The 18,503-nt window shown below is 40.6% G+C and overlaps 1 protein-coding gene across 4 annotated transcripts in view; it reads right to left on the bottom strand.

Moving 5' to 3' along the window:
- Window positions 1–18,503, bottom strand: part of LOC142382581 (tetratricopeptide repeat protein 28-like) — a 187,379-nt gene that overhangs the window by 21,123 nt on the left and 147,753 nt on the right. For all 4 annotated transcript variants that reach the window (XM_075468606.1, XM_075468607.1, XM_075468609.1 and 1 more), the window contains 4 exons: window positions 14,835–15,342; window positions 3,086–3,882; window positions 2,440–2,984; window positions 787–1,310 (listed from right to left, as the gene is read on the bottom strand). In XM_075468606.1, the coding sequence (XP_075324721.1) occupies window positions 787–1,310; window positions 2,440–2,984; window positions 3,086–3,882; window positions 14,835–15,342 (2,374 nt within the window). The remainder of the gene's footprint in view (window positions 1–786; window positions 1,311–2,439; window positions 2,985–3,085; window positions 3,883–14,834; window positions 15,343–18,503) is intronic.

Below are 18,503 nucleotides of genomic sequence, written 5' to 3'. Positions count from 1 at the left end.
CCGGCAGTGGGTGTATGGACCACGGCAGACCCAGCTAACTCTAACAGATGATGGAGGAGAGATAGAGGTGATTTATTTTTCTCCATTTTGCATTCACTCCCGGTGGGGTGAAATATACAAATGTCCTCTTACAGAGGCTCCCATTTTCTTGGCTTCAAACATGGTTTGGGTTCTAACATGGTGGGTGTGCTTGAGTGTGAAGTCTGTCGATAAACACAGGTGAGGCTGTGGACATGTAGCTCGCATCCGTGAATGCATGCACTTATCACATCCTCAGTGACAAACACTTCCTGCACTCTCACTGACATAATGAATTTTTGAGGTGCCAAGCTGCAGGTTTTTATTCCACCATAATCTGTCGGGGACAATAAAGCGGAGAGGCAACAGTCTGTGAGCCACTGTGCAAAAAGATTCTTTTGGCAGCTTGCTGCAAAGACCCCTCTGAGAAAGTAGATATAGAGGTGTGAAAAACAGCTAGCAGTAAACAGAAGAAATACCTTGGCTGCATTCTGATAGGTTTGCACAGACATACACACACGCTGGTATACCTATACAGCTCAGAAGACAACACAGATGCATAATGCTCACACAAAATCCCCTTGTGCACGTATAACACATAAGTACAAAAGCCCAAACACACTACCATGCACACTGCCTAATAAAAGTGTAGCAAAGGCTTAGCAATAAATAGGCTCCGAATTTCATATTCATGAATTCACAAACTCTAAGCCTATCAGCTCAGACAACAAAGGCAATCCTCTCCCCTTCTTCCCTTGACTCACTCACCTTCCTGCAGGTACATGACAGCTTGTGAGTAGTTTTGCAGTGCGTGGTGTGTTCTCCCCAAGCTGCCATAGGCCAGTGTCTTTGCAGCCAAGTCATTAGTCTGAGCAGCCACACTTAGATGCTGTTCTTGGAATACAACGGCTCGTTCGTAGTTTCCTAGTGACTCATAAGTAAGGCCCAGGTTGCCATAAGCTCTGGCCTGGCGTGTGGTGTTCCCTGCTTCTTCTGCAATCTCCAGGTCACTTTGGTGGCATTGCAGGGCTGTCTCATATTCTCCCATAGATTGGTACACAGCACCTAAACCACAGCTGGCATCGCCCTCCAGTAGTCTGTCCTGGGTGTCACGGGCAATGGCCAGTTGGCGCTCCAGACAGGATATGGCCTGCTCGTAATTGCCCAGTTGACTGTGGAGTGCACCAAGCTCACCATAGGCCTGAGCCTTGCCTCCACACTCCCCCAGCTCATGTGCCACAACTAGTCGTTTCTCAAAACACACCAGCGCCTGCTGTAGGTTTCCCATGGCCCTGCAGATGAAAAGAGGAAACCCATAAGAGTTCAAATAAAGAAGTGAGACAACCCACCCTCCATTGGAATTTTCTGTAAAAAAAAAAGAGATATCTTTCAAGTCCACAACAATCAAAATAAATCATGGTTTTCTTAATGTCTCTGAAAAACTGTCTTCTTCATTCATACAGAAGTCCCTTATTGGATATCTGCTGAAACACAAAGTTAAGCTCTGCTTTTGATCAAATCAATATAAATTTCATTGTTCATGCCAGTGTTGATAACTGCTGATGTGCATAATCTACAAGTCTGTAGAAGCCCATATGTTAACGTTTAAGCATGATAAGAAATTTTATGCATTAAAAGGGTTCTTTTGAAGGGTAATGTAGTTTACCATCCACTAATATGATATGGATAATTCCCCCTTCAATTTTTACATTTCATTCACCTTCACAGACTTCAAACAGTCTTTATTCACATTCTCAGACATACTGAAAATTGCTGGATGTCAGTTCAAATGGAGCATTACAAGAATAAAATTCTCAGCTTAATTAACGTTGTGTGATAAAGTATCTGCTTGACTGAGGGCTGTGGGAAGATGAGAAGGGGTTGTATGTGGTGTCTATAATTCCTTTCCAAACTCATGCATGGCAAATACAGCTGTGTGTGATTGTAGTGCCATGCTGATGTTAAACAATATGAAGAAAATCATCTCTGAAATGTGGATTTCGTCAAGCTTTTCGTATTCTATCTTGCAGTGTGGTCTCAAAGATTTCTATTACCTCTTTTAGGCATAATGATGAATGAGAAGGAAGAGGAGACACAAGATGTCTTAAAGTCGTCTTAAAGTAGCTGTGTTTCCACCAGTTTCAGGCATCTGTGTGCCAAACTACTTTGCATACAGATAAGAAAGAGGAGCCACTATGCTGCTGCTCACACAGCTAGCACCAGATTCATCAGAAAAGTGAATCTAAGTAGGTGGTCCTTGATAATGCGCAGGAAAAGAGACAAATTATATGCAAAGTAGTTCGATTATTTGTAAAACCCCAGAAAACAGAATTATCTACAACAGTACCCACCAGAGGAAACTGATAATGATTTTTTTTCTTTGCAATAAGAAATACTGACTTCAAAACAAATTCCACTTACCTGTGCCCATTGCCTAAGCCTCTATAGGCCTTCTCCTGGTCCTGCATGCGATTTAGGCTTTGTGCCACTGATAAATACTGATCGTAATATTTTATGGCCTCCTCGAAGTCTCCCAGAGCCTCATAACAGTCTCCCAGGTTTCCATAAGCCCTGCCACGGTCCATTACTGCTTCATTCCCACTGAGCTGCTGCAAAGTAGCAAGTTGCTGCTCCAGGTAGCCAATAGCCTCTTCCATCACCCCGACATTCATTTTTGTGATGCCCATGTTTCCATAGACCTGAGCCTCCACAACGGGATCTTTCAATTTCCGACCAAGCTCTAACTGCTCCTCGTAGCTCTTGAAGGCCATAGCATACTTCCCTAAGGCCATATAGACAGCTGCCAAGTGGCCATGAGCTTTGCACTCCCCTGCCACATCACCCAGCTCTTGATACACCTCTAACTCCTGGGTGTGGTAGCCCAGGGCTTTGTCGTATTTCTGCACAAGTCTGTAGGTGGCTCCAAGGGCAGCATAAGCACATGCCTCCATCCTTCGCTCCTTAACCTGAAAAAACAGCAAAAATATATGCAAGAGGGACATAAATGGTATTTTCTATTTAATTATCAAATTGTTCTATTTAACATATCTATTACGAGTGGCCTCACCTGATGAGCTAAGGCCAGCTGCTGCTCATAAAACTGAATGGCTCCAGCCACATCCTTTTTACAGACAAATATGTCTCCCAGGTTTCCCAGAGCTCTGAAGCGAGCCTGTGCATTGTTGAGGGATTGGGCCAATGACAGCAAGTACTTCTGACACTCCTCTGCTTTAGTAAAGTCTCCTAGGGCCTTGAAAGCCAAACCAAGGTTACAGTACGCCTTGGCCTGACTCAGTTTGTCATGAAGGTCCTTGGCCAGAGCTAAGTCCTGCTCATAGTATTTCACTGCATCCTGGTAGTTTCCCAAGCAGTAGTGGGCATAACCAAGATTGTGACAAACTTTACCTTCACTTTCCATGTCTTGGAGTTCAGGGGACAATCGAAGATACTGCTCATAGTAGGGCACAGCTTGAGGAAACTCTCCTCGAGAGCAGTGGAAGTTGCCCAAGTTGCCCAGAGCCCGCGCCTCACTTTGAACATCTCTGAGCTCCCGAGCTATGTTGAGGTGGTTCTGGTAATGCTGAAGAGCGCGGTCATGGGCACCCAGGGCTTGGTAAGCCACAGCAAGGTTACCATGTGTGGAGGCCTGTGAGGCACGGTCATTGACCTCCATGGAGATTTGCAGCTCCTGGCGGTGGTAGCGAACAGCCTGGTCAAAGGCTCCTAGGGCATTGTAGGCATTACCCATGTTACCATAAGCCCGACCCTGGGCAGCATAGTCATTCAGCTCCTGTACAATGGCCAGGTGTGTTTTGTGGAGTTTCAGTGCAGTCTCATAGTCCCCCTTCATTTGGTGGATGATGCCTGTGGAGAGGGGGGAGAAAAAAAAAGGGTTTAGTTAAAGGGAAAATTGGAAACGAGTAAAATTCAAGAGCCTCGTCAGCTCTCTCAGCCATCTGTTCTCTGCTAACAAAACATACTCACCCACAGAATTATGGTCTTTATAATGCGGATCAATCAAACAAAGTTACTACAACACCAAAATAGTATCTTTTGATTGTTTTAACTGTCTTTGACTGTGTCTTCCAGCAAATTTTCCAAAATCAACAACTTTTCCACATGGGTGGAAATAGCTATGGGAGAACAAGAGTAGATGACAAAGGAAGTAAAAATGGGAGAGAGGGAGAGGAGTGGATGAAAAGCTCAGTACACAAAAATTAGATAAATGTGAAGAAACTATAAATAATGGAGAACCCAGCACATTGAGTGTATTAAATCTGATAAAATGCCATCCTCTGAAAATAATAGCTTTACTCTACAACCAGGCAGCCATCTGGCAAACACATAAATATTGTCCCAGTATCCAAACAAATCTATACCCACACCTGTATACTAATGCACGCTGACAAATACACAGCAGAGAGTAAATAGACATCACAGCATATCTATCGCGCCTCTTCCTCCTTCTAAGATTAATTGCTAATCTCTGACTCCTCCTTAGAACTGTCACAGAATTTTCACCAATACTAAATGCAGAGATAATATCAAAGAGAATGTAGTGTATGCTGGTGGATAGACAGAGAGACCAGGTGCTAGGCAAAAAAAACTCAATTTCCATCTACCATACAGACTTGTCTTCTTTGTTTTGCTGCATCAGCATGGACTAATGGTCCGGTAGGAAGTGGGAAACAGCCACTGATGGGACACAAGTGATGAAAACAGTTCTGGAGTCAGAGTGGGTGAGAACAGAGGACAGAGGGGGGCTTTGTGGTTTGTGGTGAGTATTTGATGGTGGAGCTGGAATTAGTTACCACCATGTGTGTTTTCCCATTTATTTCATCCACAACCTGCCACATTATGGGCCTAAACACAAGCTACATAAACAGGAGAAACTAAACCAAACACACAGCCTAAACGACTGCAGAAGTCACATGTAGATGTGGTTATGCTTTTCCATGCGGGTTGAATTAGAAAGCACCGCATTACGGCCAATAACAATAGAAAAAGCTATGGTGTCGCTACAGCCTGACCTATTGGGCTGCATACTGGTTTGACACATAACAAACTATACACATTCATACAGTGCATACACACTTTTGGATGTAGGTATGCAAGATTTAAATTTGCATCATCAATCTTTCACTTAAGTGTAAAAGAAAAGATTAATTAAAAAATAAACTTTCCCTGATGTCTTTTTGCTAATATAACCAGACCATGATTCAGCATGCAGCACAGACCTGCTGACAAATCATCCCAGATGTGCTGTGTCTTTGCTTCTTAGCATTCTCACATTGAAAGTGATACAACCTCCAGGGACCCTGCAATCATTAGATCACAGCTATGAGGAATTAATATGCTTGTGTAAAACACAGAGAGAAGCAAACCGATAAAAGTGGCGCTCAGTTTGCAAAACACATTATGAAGACTTTCACAATGATTCAGATCCATGTTGTTGCAGCCAATGTGTAGTGAAAACAGCAGATCTTTCTGGCTATAGAGGTCCGCACAAATAATTTCTACGCCTTAGACAAACTCCTCAGCATTGCCTATCTATGAAGTCTGGAGGCATGTTAAGATTCACAGCAGGCTGGGAGAACGAGCACTGACAACCACAAAGTCATTCCCAAGGTTATGCTTTCCCCAATGGATGCTGATGTCACTGAGGACATAATGCCTACTGATGTATTACTAGCTAACATGTTCCATGCTGCAGGCTAAAAATGGATCTGGTTCTTGGTAATGGAAGGAGAGGTTAAGGGGACAAGCTGGACAGAGGCAGGGGGAGCATGGCCAGATTTCAGATTGGAGCTTGGAAGCTGCTGCCAAAATTGCCATAAGCCTTAGGCTATGCCTGCAGCCACACTTTAAGCAAGGGAATATGATCTGTGCCCCCCATATGGTAAGAGAATTATGAAGCCTTCTGGGAAATAGTATCCCGAAGATTAGTAAATAAAACCACTCAAAACATGTCAGTAAATAGTCCTGAAACATGAAATTGGGAATTGGTAGGAATGGGAGATCTAGCTAATGTAGCCATAGTGGTGTACTGTCCAAATTAAAATTAAGTCAACAAAGTATCTGTCGTCCAAATCATTTTAACGCCCAATCATTTTACTTTGTGTCGGTGATGTATTATAAATGTACTTGACTATAAATAAATGATACAACACAATTATGCCTCCTTTTCACACAGCTTGCAAAAGGACAACCCACTATTTTAATACTTTTAGACAAAGGCCTATCCATCCCCCCATGACCAAAGACATTAAAAGCATGACAGTGTGTTGTCACTTTTTATTACACAGCTTGCTGTTCATAGTGGGATATGCAGCACTGATGGAGCCATGTTCAGAGTTAATCACTGTGCCATTCTTTGAGGAGTGAGGAGGGTCCAGAGCACTGCTGCTTACAGTTAGCGAGGAGAATTTTACTGACAATGGTGCGACTGCTGCTTGAGGTGATTCTAGGAATATAGCAGAGATGAGCTTCCCGAGCCCAAAGGTAGTGCCTGGGTCTGTTCCTTTTATATACTTTGGGATATGGTCATGTTTAGGGAATACATGTTAGTGGAAATGCTTATGCTCACTTAAGTCTCAACTTAAAAATGATGGCATGTGTATATCAAAATATATCGAAATAAAGATGTAAGTCTTCCACAGCTCGCATAAATAGTTTAGTACCAAATTATCTTTTTCGGTTTCTGAAAAAAAATCAATCGCACAACAAGCTAGGTCTATCATGCTAACATGTTTATGTGAAACAATAATCATAGCCAAGAGATTTGTGGTAATTATATTATTGTGATATATATTGCGAACATATATTTTTTGTAAAAAAAAAATCAAATCAGGATTTTTTTGTATCATTGACATTATTATTTCATTCAACTAATATCATGAATTGTATATATTTGAAAAAAAAAATAGATAATATAAAGTAAGGTAGAACATACTTAATCTATTAAGTATGTTAATAATAGATACTTAATATATTATCAATAATTCACCTAACATGCAAGTTTTTGGGCGGTGGGAGGAAAACGGAATAACTGGCGGAAATCCACACATACACTGGGAGAACATGCAAACTCTGCACAGAAAGACCCCCAGCCAGGATGTGAACCAGGAACCCTCTTGGTGTGAGGAGATGGTGCTAACCACCACACCACCATGCAGCCACACAGAATAAATTCAAATTATGTCAAAAAGACGCTCTGTCTTAAAACATTTTTCCACCACAGGGTTTCCAGTTTAAAGTTGTGGAAATACCGCAACCTAAAAGTGCAACTGTGATTCCCAACAAGCATGGCGCAAGAACAACATGGAATATGACCAACGTCCAAAGATAATAAATGGATGACTGCATCATAAAAGAAAGATTAAAGGGAGACTTCAAATCAAGTCGATGAAATGAAATAATGAGTTGAAAGACCACATTATTGCATTTTTCTAAGTGCCCGAGTTGAATCTTAGAACAGCAACACTGTATTTTATGATCCACTGGGCGAGGCAGTGAGAGTGAGCTGAAGCAGCAGACATTAGATCCTCATGGGGTCTGCACATATGGGCAGAGCTGGAAGGGTCTGAGCTTAAGGTACCAAATCCTCACTTGCAGAAGCAGACATCTCCTGCAGTCTGACTGACAAAGAGACAGGAAGAAGGAAGATAAAAAAGGACAGGGCATGGATAAATGGATGAATGCTTAGTGGGTGGTCTGCCAACAAAAACAATGTTGAGTTTTCCAGCTGATCTGCTTTCCTTTTCTACTCCTACTGACCCTCCCCTTTTATTCAGCTCACAAATCCAGCAGTATGTACAGTCCACAAACATGACATCTGATTTCACCGACTGTTTAAAGAACAGTGTTCACTCTCGACTTTTTGTTGCATTGCACCATCTCGTGTCTGCTAAGGAGCAGATTGTATTTCATGCTGAATTTGCAGATGTGCTGGAAAAAGGGCACAGTTACTAAGTGCAGAAGAATGCTACAGCTCTTTTGTTTTATTTAATAGCACTGCAGTGAGTGGAATATTAACTACATACAGCGAGATATACCTTGGTGTGGACAAGGGCTATGAGTGTGCGTCATAGAGTTACTAGTTCAGGTTCTGGCTCAGTCCCCAGTCAAGGGATTAAAGGGGCCATGAGAGGGGAAGCATGGAGCGTCTGCTAGATTTCCAAGAAACAGAAATGCAAAGTCAATTGCTGCAACATGTCTCCAAACATTGAAGACAAGGTCATGTTCACTACTGTGTATCACCCCCTCTTATTTTAACAAATGTCTGGAAACATAAGGGAATTGAGGACACCAGTTGCCCTTTGAGAGAGGAAATGTTGTCCCATTCTTGTCTGATATGGGATTCTAGCTGTCTTCTTGGTATTTTGCGTTTCATGATGTGAAATGTTTTCAGTTGGTGAGAGGTCTTGATTGTGGACCAGACACTCTAAAACCTGCATATACCTTCCAGCATCAATGGAGCCTTACCAGATGTGCAAGTTGCCAGTTCCATCGGCACTAATGCACCCCCATACCATCAGAGATCTAAGGTTTTGAACTGAGCTCTAATAACAAGCCAGATGGTCCTTCTCTTAACTATGGAAGATGCAGCGTCCATGACAAAAAAACAAAAACAAAAAAAAACAGTCCTCCACTTAGTCTCAATCCATTTAAAAATGGATGTAGTGTCACCTAAGGGCCTGACGATCATGGACATCCAACATTAATTTTCGGTCATGTGCTTTGACCAGAGAGATGTTTTCAGATTATCTTCTTTTGTTGATGTTGCGTACTGTAGATGATGCAACATTCAGTCTGTGCAATTTTATTTAAGAAGTATTATTCTTAAATAGCCTCGCAATTTGAAAATGCTTCTTTTTTGCAAATTGCTGAACCTCAGTTCATCTTTTCTTCTCAGAGACTGTGCCTCTCTAAGGTGCTCTCTTTACACCCAATCATGCTACTGATCTCGTGCCAATGAACCTAATCAATTGCTTTATGTTTCTCCAGCTATTTCTTATTAGAACCACTCACTATACCACCTTTTGTTGTCCACTTTTTTGCAATGTGTTGCTGCAATCGATTTCAAGATGAGCAAATATTTTTCATTAAACAGCCAAATGTCTAACTTACAACATTATATGTGTTTTCTAAATTTTATTATGCATAACATATTGGTTTACAGCATTCCTTAATTCATTCTGTCAGAGCAATTAGGCTCTATAAATTTCACTGTAAACTCTCGTGCCTCTGGTGCTCTTACACATGGTCACACTCATAACATATCTAGATGAACGCTGTTTCCAGAGGCTTTGGTAAAAAACAGAATAATCTCTATTCTTCAGAACTCAAAAGCAAGTCTTGTCTGTCTGTAGTTTGGTCCACCATTGGAAAAATACTGTATTTATGTCCACATAACCACAACATTGTGATGATGATGATGATGATGATGGGGATGATGCAGCAGTAGCTAAAACCATGTACTGCTAATACTTAAAGCTGTGGTCGGCAACTTTTTTTTAGTCATATTAGCTTGAACTGTCATGGGATTCTGGAAGTAGAATATTAAATAGGCTGTTTAGGAAAAATAACGAAATTTGTAGCTCCCTCTGAAGCTTGTAATCATGCTTGCAAAAACCGAGCGCTCCCGGCTGTTTTTAACCAATCAAGTTAGGGTGGAGGAATCCTACCTGTCAATCACAGCTTGTGCACACGCTGCTGAGCGTGAGTCTGCCCCAGCTTGTGTGCGCTCACACTGGTGTGAACTCACGTGCACAACCTCGTCCACAGAGGGGGAGGGGTTTGGGGGGCGATTCGGAGCTTGTTAGAGGTTGGGGGAGGGACCTGAAAGTTGTATCAGTTCGAATTTTCCGACTTTAGACTCGCAATTTTGAAAACCTGCCGACTGCAGCTTTAATTGTTCTTTTTATTATTTTGTTTATTAGCATTCCACTCTTTCCAAAAACTATATCAATATTGTAATTCATTTGATAATCAGATGATGAAGAGCCAATCTCAGGGGGAGTTATTATGTTTCATTATAATAAACAATTATAATAATAAATTGCCAATGAAAGCATAAATCCTAAAGTTTAGTCCTCTAACAGGTACATTGTTAGATTTGGAAATAAGATATTCTGTGAGAGCAGCTTTCTGCAGCAGATTCATCTCTCGCGACTTACAAAAAGGCTACACTGCAAAATATTGTAGTGTGAAGCAAGTTTATCATCAAAGGTCACAAACTAAATCAAAATATACACCATGAGTTATGTCCTGTTTTTATGATACTAGCGACAGTATCTAAACACAGAGCATCTCAGTACACACTGTTCGATTCTGCGCTCATTTTTTAACTCCCGTTCTCTGTTGTTTTCCTCTTTTTGTTGCTTTTGTTTTTGTTAACATCAGCAGAAAGAATCCCCCAGGGATGCTGGATAAAAGGAAGAGGGAGTGCAAAAAAAAAAAAAAAAAAAAGCTTAATTAGGACTTCTGCTTCCAGCCCCTTCCAGCTGATGGAGTCAACCTTTCAAGTGACTTCTCTGAGACATATGGTCAAACGAGGAACTATGAAAAAAGAAAAGGAAGCACGAAAAAGGCAAAGCTACAACACAACCCCTTCCAAACCGAATTATTTAGTCTCTTTGAAGTGAAATGCAAAGGGAAATAATACCATTTAGATTCTGTCAAGTGAATACATGGCAAACGACAGTTTCAGTCTTCTCTCACATATTAAATATTGCTGACTAGGGGGTAAGTTAGCCAATTAATAAATCATAACTGTGGATGGAATGCAACATTTTCATATCCTTTATAGGTCAGTGTGCTGAGCACAGGGCTGCTTGTACCGCTAGGCATCATGGTTATATATTAAAGCATGGCAATCTCTATACAACTGTACCTAGGAGCCATGTCAGCTGCTGCTCGACCCACACTACACGCAACATTAACTACAAGCTGAGAGGGCATAATAAAAGTTTGCTCTTTCTTGTTTCTGCAACTTCTACTTCCTATCTCTGGCAAAATGTTTTCTGCTTTTATCATTGCTCGTTAATCTTCTCCCGATCATCCTTTCTGTCTTTGTGCAGAACATAAAGGCAGGATTTTTTTTTGAGTCACAAACAACATTCTGTTAGTTTTAGCCCGTATTTTCTTGTGATAAGCTAGGCTTGGGGGCACAGATGACGGAAAAACACTGCATGCCCTTCTGCCGCAAACAAAAACAACAACAATAGGGCAATTACAGACTGGTACTTCACAACCTCCACTTCATTCTCTGTTATCTTCATTATTCAGCTCCTCTTGAATCAGCTATTAAAGGTAATTAAGCGATTCATCAAGTCACTTTCAATTACTGAGAGCTTGACAGCTGCAGATTACAATCAGTGGGGGTGAGGGGAAAGACAGAAAGAGTGTGAGAAGGAAGTAAAAGAGGGTGAAAACAGACTAGAAGTACTAACAGTTCAGGCAGCACTGCGATGGGCAACAAGCTCCCTTTGACGTAGAGTGTTGCTGTATCCACATCATGGTCCAGCTTGTCCAGTCTGTCTCTATAGAGCAGCAGACTTCAATGCCACCGCCCAAGCAGTCAGCATGCGAGGTCTTTGTTACGACATCAGCTACACTATCATTATTCTGTATTGACTGGAAGAATTGTAATATTACAGTTCATGATGAATAAAAGTGCTCTCAGTGCAATTATAGTGCCTACGATACGGGAATAAATTTGTTGCCTGACATGGAGTGCCCACTTCTAATAAAAGTCTTATGTTCTAAAGAATCATAAAATGTTCTCACTGGAGCCTCTAATTTATGACAACCGGTTACCAGCTCAATGTTAAAGGTGCGTATTGTGGCTGAGAGCAACCTAGGATGTATGACCATTAGGCTGGTCAAAGGACAGCCTCAATTTATGTTTGCCCGATTAACCCTACACTCTGCGTGCACAATTTTGCACATTAGGTTAAAGAATAATTCATTTTAAAGGAACTATTATGCCTCTTAGTTGTCCATTAGAGTGCAGTTTACCACCATCTTGATGGTTATCATAAGTCATCCAGCGTAGGTTGTAATTGCTAGACTAAATACTAAAAACTACCGATATATCTGAAAATCCAAAAGGAAACTTTTATTTCCTGAGGCTCCTTTCATTATTACATCAGCAAATTCCACAAGGTTGATTTGCAATAAATTAAATTTTATCCACATTTAGTTGAAAAACACTGGATTGCATTACAACACAAATTTTAAAAAGTTGGGACACAGTGTACAATGCAAATAAAAACAGAATCCAATTATTTGCAAAACTCGTAATCCAATTTTTCATCATAATAGAATAGAAAACGTTGTGTTTTACAATATCATGAAAAATATTAGCTCATCTTGAATTTGGTCTTTAAAAGAAACAGCTGGAGGAACATATTGCAAATAATTAGGTTAATTGGTAACAGGTCAGTTAAATAATTGTGAATAATAAAAAGAACACCTTAGTCAGGCAGAGGCTCTAAGAAATAACGACGGGCAGAGATTCAGCAATCTGCATAAAACTGTGTCAAAAAATTGTAGAGCAATCTCAGAATAATGTTCCTTATAGCAAAATTGCAGACCACATTTTCATCATCAAATCATATCCGTGCACAATTCGCCTTCAATTTTGAATCATTGCATTCTGTTTATATTTTCCAGTGTTCCAACATTTCTGGTTTTGGGGTTGTTGTTCAAATTTGATCATATTTTTTATTTCTAGTTTCTTAATTTAATCATATCACATTGCAGTAATTAGATCTAAACCACTGTGAATGTGAGAAAATAACAGATCAATGTCTGGATATTTCCCATGAAAAATTATACATTTTTATGAGGAGTATTTATGCTCTGACAGTATGTATTGTCATATTGGTATACTATTGCAATATTCCTTCATTTCTCGAGTTTCTCCACTATCTTATCTTACACAATCTACAAGGCAATGTCCACTGCAGAACTTAATGTAACCACAACATACTCTGTCTACAAAGAGCGCTAAATACAAAATTAAATAATTATATGGTTTATTTTTAGAATATAGCATACTGACTGCATTTGCATAAAAGTAACAATAACATTCAGGTCTTACAGACCCTAAATATAACTGAATTATTAAACAGCACATTTACATAAAGACAAAGGAATGTAATTAAGGGCAAACTGAAACACCTGCAGGAAATGAATGCTCTATACACCAAAACAATAAAAGAGCAAGCTGGACTTCACGCATCATATAATGTGTGCAGATGACTTTCACTAAACAGTGACATTCAATCACATTCGTCAACTCCCTTTTCCTGTCTTAATTTAATAAGGTCCAAGGTAGCTAACCGTACACCTAAAACTCTCATATTGCATCAAAATCAAGACACAGCAACCAGAGGCTTTCTTTTCTCTGCGGATGTCCTGATGGATGCTGAGTTTCACACCGCCCTCAACTGTTGTGGTAAAAAAGAAGTTTCAAAGGAAGACATACACCCACTAGCCTACAGCCTACATCTTTTGACTGAACTTCTGTCTGCAGTGATGAGATTATACTCACAGTGAGTGATCCCATATACAGCGTTCACTCAAACTGCTATGATTTCTTTTAATGTTTCAGTTGTTTGAATTGAGAAAAATGTGCTTTTCTGGTGGCCCTAATCTGAGTAGCTTTTAACTTTAGCTTGCCCATCTGGAAAGCTACTGGTTCTCCTATCAGAGAGCTCTCTGATCACCATCTACTGCAGGTAAGTACTTCACACAACTCCACTAAAAAACACCCATTATCAAATTTCTCTCTTTAATCAAGCAAAATGCAACAACAGTGTGTCGACAGTTGATACAGTGTGGAGTTTGTCATTGTTTTTAACAGTCAGACTGTCCACAACATAAGTAGTGGAGACTGAAGTTTTTTTTTTTTAATAATGTATATTAAGTGTATTCATGTTTTAACTGATTCTGATAGATCACATATCAAATTTGTCACCATGTAATCCATCATTTACAGATACAGATTTTGCTGAAAAGAAGCTTCTACAAATGAAACAATATGGATGCTAAATAACCACCACAGTTTCTAGCTGGTCAGCAAAAAGATTATTGTCACCAGTTCAGTATTAAAACAAAACTGAAACTCGGTCAGAATCTCTCCCTCTCCTCCTGAGTTATGGTGTTCAATAAAAGTGTTTTTGCAGAACATTATGACATAACTGTAAATTTCCTTTTTGACCTTTTGGAAACAAAATCGTTATCATCTTTACTGTTAGACATTTGTGTGATACCAGTTCATCACTGAGTCCACGTAAATGGTTGTACATTATTCAAAGAATATTCTCCCCTCCTGCTCTAAAGGGGCAGCATCATTACACAGTGCACCACGATAGTAAAAATGTCTCACGCAGCATCACTGTACTGCACTATCTTACATACAACAAGACACAGCTATATTTAAAACAAGCAGTATTTTTGCTTAATTTTAAACAAACATTTAATTTGATTAAATGTATATATGTAAGGTTAACTGGTGTCTCTAAATTGACACTGGTATGAGTGTGTTGTGAGGGCTGTCTGTGTCATTGTGTTAAATCTAAGCGAAAAAAGGGTACAGCTAATAGTTGCATAGATGGGGTTCGGAAAACCTTGCTTTTTGTTTCCTTAATTCTACAAAATCCATATTATAAGACTTAATTAATGAACATACTGTTTGTTACCATAGAGAACAAATTACCTTACGAGAATATATTGAAGAATTTAATGTGCATAATCACTTAACAGCCATGTTATTTTAGAACTCTGTTTGTAGTTTGCTTACATACCTAAATTGGAGGAGGCCCTTCCCTCAGCAGCCCTGTCCTTCAGTCCTTCAGCTATAGACAGCTGCTGTTCATGGTACTGCTTGGCCCTCTCCAAGTCTTGCATACAGCGAGCAGCATGACCCAGCCCTGCATACGCTCTCATCTCAATGGATTTTTCCTCTAGCTCCTGGGCAAGCTCCAGAACATGAGTATGGTAGGACATGGCCTTATCAAAGTTACGGTGGTAGTGGTAGGCACTGCCCAGGTTACTGTAGGCCCGGGCTTCCTCTCTTTTATTTTCCAGGGCCTTGGCAATTCCTAAATGTTGTTCATGACACTGAACGGCATTATCAAAGTCTCCCATGGCAATGTAGACTGCCCCCATGTTTCCAAGCTCGCGAGCCTCAGACAGCTGATCTTTGGACTGCTTGGCCAGCAGGACGCACTGCTTGTGGCTGGCTAGGGCGTTTGGATAGTCCCCTATGGCTGTATACACATGGCCCAAGCTGCTTAGTGCCATTGAAGCAGCCTGCAGAAAGACAGACAGACAGGGAGAAAGGCAGACAACAAGTAAGAAAAACAGCAAGGTAATAAACTGTCTGCAAATAAAAGGAAATCTCAAGTAGCCCCATTAATTATAGCCACATTGCATCAACAGTGAGTAATTTTCTTGGCTCTGCATCACAGATTTCCAACCCATATTAAAATGCCCCTTTGACCAGAAGAGCTGTGCATCAAATGAAAAAAGGCACAAAAAAAAAAAATCCTGAGTCTCATGAGAGGCTAAATGCTCAGAGACCAAATAACAAACAAAACCTGATTTGATTTTGTCAATGCTGAGCAAGGGGGGGTAAAGTGTGATGCAGATCCGCACAGCGGCAGGCTTGTTTTAAATCAGTCCGTTTGCCCACTGCAATCACGCCTCATGGCGTGCCACCATCAATGGAACAAAGACTGTGCTAATCAGGAGGGAAAGAAGTGAGGTTTTAGCTTCACACCAGAGCTGTGGGGTGCCAACAGACTGCTGACAAGCTAAAAACATCCAGAACATTATTCTTTGTATAGTCATCCACTCAATCTTCCATTTTCACAACCAGTGTCCATCTGTGAAAATAAAGCATAAACTAAATGTGCAAATTAGAGGGAAATATTGAAATGGAGAGTTCACAAAATGCAGTCTTGACCTATTATATGACACATTCACTGCAGGCTTATTAAATGTTTATACAGAGGATAAGCAGTTGAGGACTGGGGTCAGTTGTCTTTCATGAACAGATGTTCAATTAATCATGCGGGGGGCAACTAATAAAGCATATCCTTCCTGAGGTCCTACTCCTTATCCTTAGTCAGGAAGGAGCTTGGATGCAGGCCAGCAGAGAGGACAAACACTCTGACAGCGAAGGCCACAGTATCACCCTTCGAGCCTGGTTTTGAGACTGTGGAAAGTCAGAAGTCAGCATCGGTGTGGGACTTTGTGCTACATTTTAATGTATGAAAAGTGCTTTATAAATAAAGTTTGATTTGATTTGATTCTTACAGCCACATAATCTAAAACTTTCCACTGTTACTTGATTTAAACAATAGAGGAGGCATCAGCGCCACCACCTTGAACTTCGCTTTTATTCAAATATTATCTCACAAAAAACATCTAGATAAAACCCGGCAAAATACACCAGCAGAGAACAGGAATTATTTTTCCTTTGCTGTAGCAACAGTTAATAAATATATTGAGCCCTCTGAATAAATGAAAACATAAAAACATTGCTGTGGACAAAATCCTTACGTTTGGACACTTTTGAAAGAGCTTATGAAGATAGCCTCTTCTCTGTGAATCTTTCATACACTCCTTTTCTGAATGTACAAATACACAAAAACATATCTTTCCATCATTTCTCATAGCTGCTGATGCCTGGAACCAATTACCTGCTGACATAAGGACTTCCAGCAGTTTGCTCAAGTTTAAAGACTCGACAAGGCATTATACGAGCCCGGGGAGGCAATTACCCTTCGTCACAACTGTTGCTGTTTCATGTTCTCAGATAGAGTATCTAGAGCTGCTCAATTACATGTGCCTTTTGAAGCTTCGCTCCATCTCTCAGACTCAAACTTGGTACTTTTCTAAGCAGAAAACAGAGAGGATTCCTCATCTGTGTCTGTCTTCAAGCAAGCACAAGTGGGAGACAGAGGAGAGAAGGCGAGAGGGAGGGCGCAATCTTTCTCCAGCTGAGATGAGTTGCTCTTGTGATCAGTGTCCCTCTAAAGTGAGACTGCAACGCTGCATTTTTTCCTCAAATGGGAGCCAAGATAGGCAGATAATGAGGAGCCAGTCTTGCCAGTAACAGAGGATGCACTGTGTTTCGCTCACGGATGGACACTGGGACCATATGTATGTCTGTTCCTGCCCTCTGATTACACTCCTCCCCTCTATGGCTAATTTTGATTCCAGACAATATTGCTAAATAACATTTTGTCAACGGGAGAAATAATTCTCCAAAATGCATAATTTCTGCCAAATTGAATTCATTGTAATTTTGCTCCATTTCTTTTCTGCACTTGTCTGTACTCCCTCCTCATTTGTTCCCCACCACTATCACACACTCCTCAATTAGTCTGCAGAGTAAGAACTGATTGTGTTTACACAGTTCAGCCCTTCTCTGGATGTATGCTGATTTGATTCATTCTAACGCTGTCCATTAAAAACGGTTGATAAACCTCTGGCTGTTATCAGCAAATAAATTTTGCACCAAGAGTCTCCTAATGAAAGGTAAATAAATACTGGATGGGAGAGAGGAATACAAGGAGACAGGGGACAGAAGAGAAGAGTTGACATGACATGTTAATCAAAAATGCTAGGGTCCAACAACAGTATTCCATTTCTTTTCTATGACGCCAACATTAGTCCAGAATTCCTTGGTGATTCTCTTCTGTCAGCCCGAACAAATGTTTTATTCTGTAGCGCATTAGAGAAATTGCTGCTTTCACAACACATACTACAGATAATACATTGTACTTAGCATAATTAGCCCCTTATGTCATGCAGCAGAGTTCCCCCTAATGCTTGGGCATGGTGGTTCTGTGTGAGTTCTGTGACTCTGAGCCCCTGGTGTGTGTTTTCTTTCTTACCCTGGAACAGAGAGGTGCTGCCCACAACTTCACTGCTATGTTGAACAATGTGGTTACGCCTCGCCTTGCAGCTGTGTGACTATGTATTTGAAAATCCTCCTTATTTCACTTTGGACCTTTGAGGTCTGATGTACTCCAAACAACTGAGGCTATCATCGCAGACCGGCTCAGCTTATGATAAAAGCCTGGTTGTCATGGAGATCTTAGTGGCATGATTATGGCTGAACTTGTAGAAGAGGCTATGCTGAAAAGAGCTCAAAGCATGGGTGTGGAACCTCTGTTTCAATTAACAAAAGCAGGCAAACAAAAACATGGGCAAGTGTACAAACAAGCACCCACTGCACTGACAGCAACCACACACTGGATTTCCTGCTGTTAGGATGTACTATGAAGTAGCCTAAAGAAAGAAGGGCTTCTATTGCATTATTTAACTCAACTGCACCCCCAATCAGAAATGCTTAGAAGTCTAAACTTACTTAAAGAATACTAATACTACACAAAAGTTTGTGCACGTGTACAGGAAAAAACTGAAGAGAGATTCAATGGAAAAAATTAATCAAAACACCC

Source organism: Odontesthes bonariensis, chromosome 6, assembly GCF_027942865.1.
Source record: "Odontesthes bonariensis isolate fOdoBon6 chromosome 6, fOdoBon6.hap1, whole genome shotgun sequence".
Taxonomy (NCBI): Eukaryota; Metazoa; Chordata; class Actinopteri; order Atheriniformes; family Atherinopsidae; genus Odontesthes; species Odontesthes bonariensis.
The sequence above is the reverse complement of the archived record's forward strand: the minus strand, read 5'-3'. Positions and strand labels throughout refer to the sequence as shown.